The sequence below is a fragment of the Podarcis muralis genome, chromosome 1 (genome assembly GCF_964188315.1).
Source record: "Podarcis muralis chromosome 1, rPodMur119.hap1.1, whole genome shotgun sequence".
NCBI lineage: Eukaryota > Metazoa > Chordata > Lepidosauria > Squamata > Lacertidae > Podarcis > Podarcis muralis.
In genome coordinates, this window is record NC_135655.1 from 108202162 (window position 1) to 108214281 (window position 12120).

At 48.5% G+C, this 12120-nt stretch overlaps 1 protein-coding gene across 1 annotated transcript in view; it reads right to left on the reverse strand.

The window, feature by feature from the left end:
- LOC144324858 (sodium channel protein type 2 subunit alpha-like) overlaps positions 1–12120 on the reverse strand; it is an 80017-nt gene that overhangs the window by 27110 nt on the left and 40787 nt on the right. Inside the window, exons 16-18 of the mRNA XM_077936837.1 lie at positions 4847–5020; positions 2825–3181; positions 1884–2369 (exon numbers count right to left, since the gene is read on the reverse strand). Of these exons, the coding sequence (XP_077792963.1) occupies positions 1884–2369; positions 2825–3181; positions 4847–5020 (1017 nt within the window). The remainder of the gene's footprint in view (positions 1–1883; positions 2370–2824; positions 3182–4846; positions 5021–12120) is intronic.

Here is a 12120-nt window from a genome sequence, read left to right on the forward strand (position 1 = left end):
ATGTAGACTTCATTTGGCTAGGCTTCATTTATGTCTTCTATTCATCAATGCCACTCACTGAGATTATTGTCACATTAGATAGCAGTTTATAATAATGTTAGCAGATCATTTCTTTGGCCATTCTGACTCATGCTGGAATCAAATAAAATTTTTGATGTCAAGATGACCCACTGAATACAGCCAGCTCTAATAAATACCTGTCAATAATTATGCACATCGCCAAACCACCAAGTATTTAATCAGTCCGTAGTAAAAACTACAAATCCTGCATATAATAAGAATCAAGTCTATGGAAGCAAGAGATTGGGACGAAAAGAGATACTTCTGCCTAAAATAGGAAATGCCATACTTTAAAGCTTTCCCCAATGAAAACCATACATTTCCAAGGCAAGATCACCTCAGAACCTAAATAGATATCCAGACTTCGTTTTTCCTGAATTTATGTCATTTTATTCCCTTCCATAAAATGTTTTGTTTGATTATATATCTTTTCTGGAGTACTCATATAGGTGACTAAATAATACTCAAGAACTTGAATACTTGATGTTTCGGTAGCAATCTATCAAGTAAAATGCTTCAAGGATTATTCAGCACAGCTGCAATCCCAAGTACTTAGATGTAGTTCTCTGTTCCTTCATGGGAAGTACCTTGAAACGCCTCTAAGGTTAAGGTCCCCCAGAATGGCACTCCATGAGGTGCGAAGGGCTGCTACTCAAACACTCTCTCTCTCTCTCTCTCTCTCTCTCTCTCTCTCTCTCTCTCTCTCTCTCTCACACACACACACACACACACACACACACACACGTATTCCTATTTCACACTTTCTATTTGCACATGAAGGGTTTGGATCCTGGCCAGCCCATTCCCGTAGGCCTCTGCCTCGTGCGGTTTTCCTCAAAACCACTTTACATTTTCATTTAGGCTTCAGTGATAGTCTGAACAGTCGTTTCCCATTAGCACGGATGTGAGGAAAGCAGGGCAGAGCTGTTTTTTTACATCTAAGTTAACAGTCTTTCTCTCCCCCCCCCCCACACTTTTGTTCAGCTTTTTAAATACTAACTTCCAGGGGAATGCTCTAAGGAACTCAAGGTGTGTGGCAAGGGGGCATCATTGACTCCAACCCCTCTACACCCTTGCAGACATCTTCCCTGAGCTTTTCCATTGGATGCTGCTGCTTAGTAAAAGTTAGGGAGCACTCTTCACGCTAAAGCATGGAGATGAGGCGAGCACTTCTACCATTCACCCTGATGTTCTGTTGCTACTGCATAGCAGAGCATGAAAGGTGAGTTGCAATACTCTCATGTGCAAGAGAACATGGGGACATAGGAAGTTGTCTTATACTGGCTATAGGGCCATCTAGCTCAGCACTGTTGACACCAGGAGTAAGCCCGTCAGGAGTAAGTCAGCCCATAGGTCTGATTCAACCTGTAGGGTCTCCCCCTTCAGCCCCCATCCCCCTCTCCTTGCCCTTTCCCCCATAAGGCTTGGGGGGGGGGAATCACCTCCTACTGGCCCTAGCAGGAGTCTATTTTCCCCAAATTTTAAAATGATCTGTGAGGGAATTTTCAGGGTGGGCTCATAGGTGAAAGGAAATTAACAGTCCCCTCCTCGTGCACCATGACCCCCACACATTCAAAGTTTCACACCATGGGAGAAATGTCACCATTATAAACCAAACACACACTTACAATAAGAAAGGAACTAATAAGCAGTAAGAAGGTTGCTATGAAGTAAGAACTGCCTAATCCTGCAGCACTGCTACATGTGCAGAGACATAAATACGACAATGTCAATAAAATACATTCAAAATTGTATTTTTCATTAGTTTTCAGCTTCATTTCACATGTGCTTGTGTATCTGTGTGTGTGTGTATAAAATCCTACCTCTTTGCCTTCTTCAATTTCAGATTCGCTGCTAAATTCCTCTGTATTTATATTTTCAAAATCCGACTCTCCAACTGCCATTGGTACAGTCACAGTAAGGCCTGGATTATTTATGAATGACATATAATCATTTTCATCAATAATGTATTTTTCCACACTGCTGCCTGTGCCCACACCACTTGTGGTTCCATTCCCATCTCTCAGGTAATTAACGTCTCTAGTTATTTCAACCATCATATGGTTGGAAATGTAGTTGTCTTTCTTGTTGCTTAGTTCTTCGAGCGCTTTGATATCCTCCACAGCTTTCTGCCTCCTGACAACGCCTTTTTCGACAACCTCTCGCAATTTTTTCTTTACATAATCTACTCCCTTCTGAATTCTTGCCACGGCAATCTGAAGATTGTTTATTTCGTTATCGTCATCAGTAGCAGCGAGGTTATCTGAACTAAAGGAGCTCAGAAGCAAGGCCAGAAAGAGGTTCAGTACCTAAAAGGTGGGGGAAAGAACAAAACCAATGCAGGTTTCTATTGTACAGAAAAAGAAGATCAACAAAGGAAGAGAAGGAAGAGGAGGAGGAAGGAGACACACACAGTGGGCCAATCAATAGAACGCTTTGTTTTAAAACACAAGTTTCTCAGCCTATATTGGAAAGATCCTATGTACAGCTGCATTTTTTCTAAAACATAATGTGCATAGATAGAGAAGCACTTCTGTTCCGACACATAGTTTCTCCTCTGTTTTTCTCATGGCAAACTAGAATAACATATTTTTCTTCTGTGGCCAACTTGTTCTTCTAAGAAAACTAGCCTTGTAAAACCATTCACATTAATATTATGCAAAGCTTAATAAGGACCCAGAGTCAAACTCCGGCCTGGTGATTTTTCTACAAAACAGCGTTTATTGGACATCCTAATACTTTTCAAAAAGCCTGATTTACATACCACGAGGTTTCCAATCACCATGACCAGCATGAAGACAATGAGGCACATGGTTTGACCTGCAACTTCCATACAGTCCCACATGGTTTCTATCCATTCTCCGCAAAGGACTCGGAACACGATCAAGAAAGAGTGGAAAAAGTCGTTCATGTGCCAGCGTGGAAGCTCACAGTCTTCTGCAATCTTGCACACACATTCCTTGTAGCTTTTGCCAAACAGCTGCATGCCCACCACGGCAAAAATGAAGACAATGATGGCCAGAACCAAAGTCAGATTTCCCAAAGCTCCCACAGAGTTGCCGATAATTTTGATCAGCATATTTAGCGTCGGCCAGGATTTTGCCAATTTGAAAACCCGGAGCTGGAAAACAATAACAATAAGACATTATCATTACTACTCAAAATACTTCTCCATGTGTTTTGTATTTTAGCTAAATAATACATTTGGTCAAAATTTAGAGAGAGAAGGGCGAACAAACTGTTTATATACATTTAGTGGAATTTAGGAAATGAATGAGAAACAGGCCACATACGGGGGGGCCACCAGGTGGCGCATTGGAAGATGGCCGACAATAACATCTCTCCGACCCACATGAGGTAATTAAGAGGCTGCTATGGGAAGTATGCAGCCTTCCCGCCCCCCCAAGGAGATGGGGGGGACTGCCTTGCCAGCGGTGTCCATAATGCACCCCCAGATTCGAAAGAAGGGGGTGCCCGGTCACTTGGCACAAGCCCTCGTTGAAGTCGGCTCTTCCTGAAGCTGTCTCCAATCAGTGCCCGGGTTTGCTTTAGCTCGAAAATATAATTGGAAACATATAATTGGAAAGAAGCTAAAGCACATACATCAAGCGAAGTTCGGGAGATAAGACTGCTGATTAATGGATCTCTGTGACCGGAGCGACGGACGGGACAAATAAATTAAGTGATGAATCACCATTAAGAGACTGGTATGTTTGGAGTGAATCGGAAGGGGGGGGGGGTGGAGGAAAAAACTTTTCTTTTCTTTGCCTTATGTGAGTATTAATAACCCTCCACCCCAGCAAGAAGATCGTTGCATTTTATTAATCACAAGCAGGAATTCAAGAACTGTGTGGAGTGAATTATTGATCAAAGAAAGGATTGGTAAACATCGGAGAACATAGGAAAGTTTTTATGACGCAGTTTTAAATGGCGTCTCGCTAAGACAGGCTTGTCTAAGAAAGACGGGGGGCGGAGGACCAGGATCATCGGAATGTGAATGATGATTGGAATGTGATCTAAACCTGGCAGAGCCCTTTGTGATATACTTGGCAAGCCTGGGAAAATTAAAGGACAGACCAAGGATAAATTCTTTACGGAAGTGTGGAATGGCGTCTGTCCCTATGTGATATGATTTTTGGGAGAGTCTAAAACCCACACAGAGGATATTTGTTTCCAACCCGCTTGTGAAGATTATCAGAGATCGCAAAGAAAGGAATATATGATAACAACAAGAAGATGAAGAAAGTAATAAAGAGACTATCTGGACAGAACTGGATAGAATTGTCTAATTAAAGCAGCAATATAAGTGATGCTTGGACCCCCATTCGGAGCTTGAAGTATGGGTACCCCCAACAAAATTTAAAAATCTGGCTGTATAATTTGGAATTAATGTGATTTGGAAATAATGTGATTTGATTGGCCTGTTAATAAAAAATATTTTTTTAAAAAGAGAAACAAGCCACATACTGAGCATTTATAACTGCATTCACATATTTTTTTCCATTGCAATTAGCATTTCTACAGTAGCCATCAGTTCACATTTGGTATATGTGTCAAATCCTTTTGGAATGGCATTTGTTTTATAGACTAGATTAAAGCATGAATTCAAGGAACATGGTGGAGTTACTAATCAGTTAACAAATTTCACAAGCAATACTTATTAAATTCAAAGCAGTAAAAAAGTTTGATCTCAGTTTCTTTCAAATACGCCGAAGCCAATATTGCATTCTGCCTATAAACACTGGAAATTATGTGAAAACTTGTGTTGTACTGTTTGCACATTTACCAGTCTGAAGGATCTTAGGACTGACAACCCTTCCACATTTGCAAGACCCAGCTCCATCAAACTCAAGCTGACAATGATGCCATCAAAAATATTCCAGCCTTCTTGGAAATAGTAGTAAGGATCCATGGCTATTATCTTGAGGACCATTTCTGCAGTGAAGATCCCAGTGAAGACCTAAGTGCAAGTATAATGAATTAGTTTACACTTCATTTGAGTTCTTTTAAATTAAACTAGCCCAATTGCATACTAAGTTTACAAACTAAAAAAATTATTTGAAACAAAGTATAATTGATTCCTAAAGGGCTCACCACTTTAAAATGGTGAGTTTAGGGTGGTCTTTCATTGTGTAATCCTGTGGAATGAATGCTAGAACAGCATTAGGATAGCAATCTCTCTCTATATATTATTCACATCCTACTGCATTTCATATTCTGGAATGCTGTCATAGTAAAAAATAGGGTGGCAGATATTTTCAGGTAACATAGCAGAAAAATGCTCTTATCTTCGATATCCCTAACATTTGGGTCATTTTTTAAAATACTTTTGCTTGAACTTTTCATTTCTGCGGAGACATTCTCCTGTCACTTTTGAAGCCCCTTCAATTAACGTTTTTCTGTTAAAAACAAAACACTTAATTTTAATACGATTAATTTTTTAATTATGTAGAAGTAATCAAGGACTTTCATCGTAATTTCCTTTGGCTGAAAAGGAGAAGAAGGAAAAGGCTCATAATCAATTGCCAAGCTACAAAGCAGGCCACCAAATAATAGTAAATTAACTTCCTTTGGATGGAAACCAACAAAATGAGGTTAAGAGATTAAGCGAGTAAAAGACTTGAGGTTTTTAAATGAGTACCAGCAGGGAGGACATTGTGAACCAGCACTCGTCCCTAATTAAAGTTAATACAGTATGAAGACTGCTTCAGATGGGAGTACTCTACAGGCGTACCTGTTTCCCACATATGTTTTAAAACAAGTGATCGGGAACACAAATATTTTATTGTTACCACAAACTCCAGCTTGCTAAGGGTGCTAAGAATTGCAGGTATGTGAAAATTCCCATGGTTATTGAAGGAAGCCATGTGTGGATGTGATCAGTGTTTCTGTGCAAGTGCCTCTGGAATATGAACCTAGCAATCCTGCACACTCCTGATACACTCATAGGAGGCCCACTGGCCTTTGGGAACCAGCCCTAAATTACCCAGAAAATAGGTGGATTGCAAGGTTAAAGTCACATCTCACATGCAGTAAATGGTCTGAATACTGTAGTCTGTTTTGATTTTCTGCACTGCTCATTTGCACCTGCACCCTAAGATACCCACAATGTGGATTTAAGAATACTTTTGATGGCCCCTAGAACACTTCATGTGTGAACCGCCTTGAGACAATGGTGCAGCTGATAAATCAATTGTAATAATGATAATAACAGAAAAGGGTGGAACATAATACAGTGTGCATAGATGGCATGATCTAATTATATCTGGCACTAAGGGCACCAGCCAAATGTGCTGTCCTTACGCATTCTGAATCAGCACCTCTAAATCAGTAGGTCATTCGCTGGAAGTTGAACAGTGTTAAATTACAGAGGTACGAATATTTCTTCTATTTGTGTTCATATTTCACATTAAAAGCTGATAAAGTTTCGTGGTCTAGGAAAATGAAAGGTCCATAAAGGTATAATTTCTGTCTGGGGACGTGAGGACACAAATGGGGACTTTTAGGTCAGGCACTGATATATTAGAATTAATTTGGATTATTAGAATGGTACTGTTAAATATTCTACCACCACACTACTAAAGTGGCAACATTATTATGATGGTCTTTTTTCTTTTTTTAAAGCACTTTTTGAAATATTAGGTTCCTGAGTAATTTGTTTTACTGAACAAAGGTAATGAGATGGCAATGTGATCTACAAACTTTCCAGCATTGCAGACAATTCTGCGCTGGAACAATGGCGGCACAACTAAATCAGCTTGTGAAAAAATTATATAGGCTAAGCCTAAGTGTTGCTCCACAAATGATCTCTGCAAAGCAGCTTACATTACATGGGCTAAGATTCTCTAATATTGTCAAATAACATCCGTAATCGCATTTTCATTAATGAGAGCCTAAAGAAGCGAAGGTAATAGGGGCAGGATGCAAAGAGAGCCATCTGTTTAAGAGCTTTGCATAGTCATTTCCCGCTAGTCTTCCCAATGGCTTTGCTAAGGAGACCCACACCTGTGGAATCAGGATGGTGATTATTCTTTTCAACAAACACAGTGCAATCAAACTTTAAAAAGCACATGAAAGACACCTGTTTGGTTAACCACAGTGATTTTTAGGGCATTAGCAACTAGTTTCCTTTATTGTGCATAGCTGTATTTTCAAGCGAAAGACGGTGACAAGTTTGAAGTACAGTGGTACCTCGGGTTAAGTACTTAATTCGTTCCGGAGGTCCGTTCTTAACCTGAAACTGTTCTTAACCTGAAGTACCACTTTATCTAATGGGGCCTCCCGCTGCCGCTGCGCCAACGAAGCACAATTTCTCTTCTCATCCTGAAGCAAAGTTCTTAACCTGAAGCACTATTTCTGGGTTAGCAGAGTCTGTAACCTGAAGCGTATGTAACCCGAGGTACCACTGTAGATATTTCTAGTTACCCACAAGCAGGCCTTTTTTCTTGCAGCCAGAACTCACCAGAACTCAGTTCTGGCGCCTCTCAGGTGGGCACCACTATAGGAGAACAAGGGAGCTGTTCATGGTGAGTTCTGGCACAGATTTTTTCAGAAAAATAGCACTGCCCACAAGCATTTCCTTTATCCGGTGGGGCAGGAGTGGTGTGTCTAGTAGGGCAAAACCATGGCAATAGTGCCCCCCAGTGTTTTTTTCCTAGGAAAAAAGGTGCCGGAACACACCTCCCTCAGAAGACCCAGCTTAAAGGCGATCTTTTTGAGGTGGGGGGTGCATCCCCTTGGCAGCCAGAAGCTTGTTGAGGCTGCTCAGCTGAGGCAAGGGGGAGCTCCTCCCTCAGCAGGGCGGGGCCTTGCTCAGCTGAGGCAGGGAGGGGCTTCCGCGCTTCAGTTGAGCTGCTTAACGAGCTCCTCCCTCAGGAACATGGGGCCTTGCTCAGCTGAGGCAGGGAGGGGCTTCCGCGCTTCAGTTGAGCTGCTTAACGAGCTCCTCCCTCAGGAACATGGGGCCTTGCTCAGCTGAGGCAGGGAGGGGCTTCCGCGCTTCAGTTGAGCTGCTTAACGAGCTCCTCCCTCAGCAGGGGGGGGGCTTGCTCAGCTGAGGCAGGGAGGGGCTTCCGCGCTTCAGTTGAGCTGCTTAACGAGCTCCTCCCTCAGGAACATGGGGCCTTGCTCAGCTGAGGCAGGGAGGGGCTTCCGCGCTTCAGTTGAGCTGCTTAACGAGCTCCTCCCTCAGCAGGGGGGGGGCCTTGCTCAGCTGAGGCAGGGAGGGGCTTCCGCGCTTCAGTTGAGCTGCTTAACGAGCTCCTCCCTCAGGAACATGGGGCCTTGCTCAGCTGAGGCAGGGAGGGGCTTCCACGCTTCAGTTGAGCTGCTTAACGAGCTCCTCCCTCAGCAGGGGGGGGGCCTTGCTCAGCTGAGGCAGGGAGGGGCTTCCGCGCTTCAGTTGAGCTGCTTAACGAGCTCCTCCCTCAGGAACATGGGGCCTTGCTCAGCTGAGGCAGGGAGGGGCTTCCACGCTTCAGTTGAGCTGCTTAACGAGCTCCTCCCTCAGGGGGGGGGGCTTGCTCAGCTGAGGCAGGGAGGGGCTTCCGCGCTTCAGTTGAGCTGCTTAACGAGCTCCTCCCTCAGCGGGGGGGGGCCTTGCTCAGCTGAGGCAGGGAGGGGCTTCCACGCTTCAGTTGAGCTGCTTAACGAGCTCCTCCCTCAGGAACATGGGGCCTTGCTCAGCTGAGGCAGGGAGGGGCTTCCGCGCTTCAGTTGAGCTGCTTAACGAGCTCCTCCCTCAGGAACATGTGGCCTTGCTCAGCTGAGGCAGGGAGGGGCTTCCACGCTTCAGTTGAGCTGCTTAACGAGCTCCTCCCTCAGGAACATGGGGCCTTGCTCAGCTGAGGCAGGGAGGGGCTTCCGCGCTTCAGTTGAGCTGCTTAACGAGCTCCTCCCTCAGGAACATGGGGCCTTGCTCAGCTGAGGCAGGGAGGGGCTTCCGCGCTTCAGTTGAGCTGCTTAACGAGCTCCTCCCTCAGCAGGGTGGGGCCTTGCTCAGCTGAGGCAGGGAGGGGCTTCCGCGCTTCAGTTGAGCTGCTTAACGAGCTCCTCCCTCAGGAACGTGGGGCCTTGCTCAGCTGAGGCAGGGAGGGGCTTCCGCACTTCAGTTGAGCTGCTTAACGAGCTCCTCCCTCAGCAGGGGGGGGGGCTTGCTCAGCTGAGGCAGGGAGGGGCTTCCACACTTCAGTTGAGCTGCTTAACGATCCTCCCTCAGGAACATGGGGCCTTCCTCAGCTGAGGCAGGGAGGGGCTTCCACGCTTCAGTTGAGCTGCTTAACGAGCTCCTCCCTCAGGAACATGGGGCCTTGCTCAGCTGAGGCAGGGAGGGGCTTCCACGCTTCAGCTGAGCTGCTTAACGAGCTCCTCCCTCAGGAACATGGGGCCTTGCTCAGCTGAGGCAGCGAGGGGCTTCCGCGCTTCAGTTGAGCTGCTTAACGAGCTCCTCCCTCAGGAACATGGGGCCTTGCTCAGCTGAGGCAGGGAGGGGCTTCCATGCTTCAGTTGAGCTGCTTAACGAGCTCCTCCCTCAGGAACATGTGGCCTTGCTCAGCTGAGGCAGCGAGGGGCTTCCGCGCTTCAGTTGAGCTGCTTAACGAGCTCCTCCCTCAGCAGGGCGGGGCCTTGCTCAGCTGAGGCAGGGGGGGGCTCAGCGCTTCAGTTGAGCTGCTTAACGAGCTCCTCCCTCAGGAACATGGGGCCTGCTCAGCTGAGGCAGGGAGGGGCTTCCGCGCTTCAGTTGAGCTGCTTAACGAGCTCCTCCCTCAGCAGGGGGGGCCTTGCTCATCTGAGGCAGGGAGGGGCTTCCACGCTTCAGCTGAGCTGCTTAACGAGCTCCTCCCTCAACAGGGGGGCCTTGCTCAGCTGAGGCAGGGAGGGGCTTCCACGCTTCAGTTGAGCTGCTTAATGAGCTCCTCCCTCAGGAACATGGGGCCTTGCTCAGCTGAGGCAGGGAGGGGCTTCCACGCTTCAGCTGAGCTGCTTAACGAGCTCCTCCCTCAGGAACATGGGGCCTTGCTCAGCTGAGGCAGGGAGGGGCTTCCGCGCTTCAGTTGAGCTGCTTAACGAGCTCCTCCCTCAGCGGGGGGGGGCCTTGCTCAGCTGAGGCAGGGAGGGGCTTCCACGCTTCAGTTGAGCTGCTTAACGAGCTCCTCCCTCAGGAACATGGGGCCTTGCTCAGCTGAGGCAGGGAGGGGCTTCCGCGCTTCAGTTGAGCTGCTTAACGAGCTCCTCCCTCAGGAACATGGGGCCTTGCTCAGCTGAGGCAGGGAGGGGCTTCCGCGCTTCAGTTGAGCTGCTTAACGAGCTCCTCCCTCAGGAACATGGGGCCTTGCTCAGCTGAGGCAGGGAGGGGCTTCCACGCTTCAGTTGAGCTGCTTAACGAGCTCCTCCCTCAGCAGGGGGGGGGCCTTGCTCAGCTGAGGCAGGGAGGGGCTTCCGCGCTTCAGTTGAGCTGCTTAACGAGCTCCTCCCTCAGGAACATGGGGCCTTGCTCAGCTGAGGCAGGGAGGGGCTTCCACGCTTCAGTTGAGCTGCTTAACGAGCTCCTCCCTCAGGGGGGGGGGCTTGCTCAGCTGAGGCAGGGAGGGGCTTCCGCGCTTCAGTTGAGCTGCTTAACGAGCTCCTCCCTCAGCGGGGGGGGGCCTTGCTCAGCTGAGGCAGGGAGGGGCTTCCACGCTTCAGTTGAGCTGCTTAACGAGCTCCTCCCTCAGGAACATGGGGCCTTGCTCAGCTGAGGCAGGGAGGGGCTTCCGCGCTTCAGTTGAGCTGCTTAACGAGCTCCTCCCTCAGGAACATGTGGCCTTGCTCAGCTGAGGCAGGGAGGGGCTTCCACGCTTCAGTTGAGCTGCTTAACGAGCTCCTCCCTCAGGAACATGGGGCCTTGCTCAGCTGAGGCAGGGAGGGGCTTCCGCGCTTCAGTTGAGCTGCTTAACGAGCTCCTCCCTCAGGAACATGGGGCCTTGCTCAGCTGAGGCAGGGAGGGGCTTCCGCGCTTCAGTTGAGCTGCTTAACGAGCTCCTCCCTCAGCAGGGTGGGGCCTTGCTCAGCTGAGGCAGGGAGGGGCTTCCGCGCTTCAGTTGAGCTGCTTAACGAGCTCCTCCCTCAGGAACGTGGGGCCTTGCTCAGCTGAGGCAGGGAGGGGCTTCCGCACTTCAGTTGAGCTGCTTAACGAGCTCCTCCCTCAGCAGGGGGGGGGCTTGCTCAGCTGAGGCAGGGAGGGGCTTCCACACTTCAGTTGAGCTGCTTAACGATCCTCCCTCAGGAACATGGGGCCTTCCTCAGCTGAGGCAGGGAGGGGCTTCCACGCTTCAGTTGAGCTGCTTAACGAGCTCCTCCCTCAGGAACATGGGGCCTTGCTCAGCTGAGGCAGGGAGGGGCTTCCACGCTTCAGCTGAGCTGCTTAACGAGCTCCTCCCTCAGGAACATGGGGCCTTGCTCAGCTGAGGCAGCGAGGGGCTTCCGCGCTTCAGTTGAGCTGCTTAACGAGCTCCTCCCTCAGGAACATGGGGCCTTGCTCAGCTGAGGCAGGGAGGGGCTTCCATGCTTCAGTTGAGCTGCTTAACGAGCTCCTCCCTCAGGAACATGTGGCCTTGCTCAGCTGAGGCAGCGAGGGGCTTCCGCGCTTCAGTTGAGCTGCTTAACGAGCTCCTCCCTCAGCAGGGCGGGGCCTTGCTCAGCTGAGGCAGGGGGGGGCTCAGCGCTTCAGTTGAGCTGCTTAACGAGCTCCTCCCTCAGGAACATGGGGCCTGCTCAGCTGAGGCAGGGAGGGGCTTCCGCGCTTCAGTTGAGCTGCTTAACGAGCTCCTCCCTCAGCAGGGGGGGCCTTGCTCATCTGAGGCAGGGAGGGGCTTCCACGCTTCAGCTGAGCTGCTTAACGAGCTCCTCCCTCAACAGGGGGGCCTTGCTCAGCTGAGGCAGGGAGGGGCTTCCACGCTTCAGTTGAGCTGCTTAATGAGCTCCTCCCTCAGGAACATGGGGCCTTGCTCAGCTGAGGCAGGGAGGGGCTTCCACGCTTCAGCTGAGCTGCTTAACGAGCTCCTCCCTCAGGAACATGGGGCC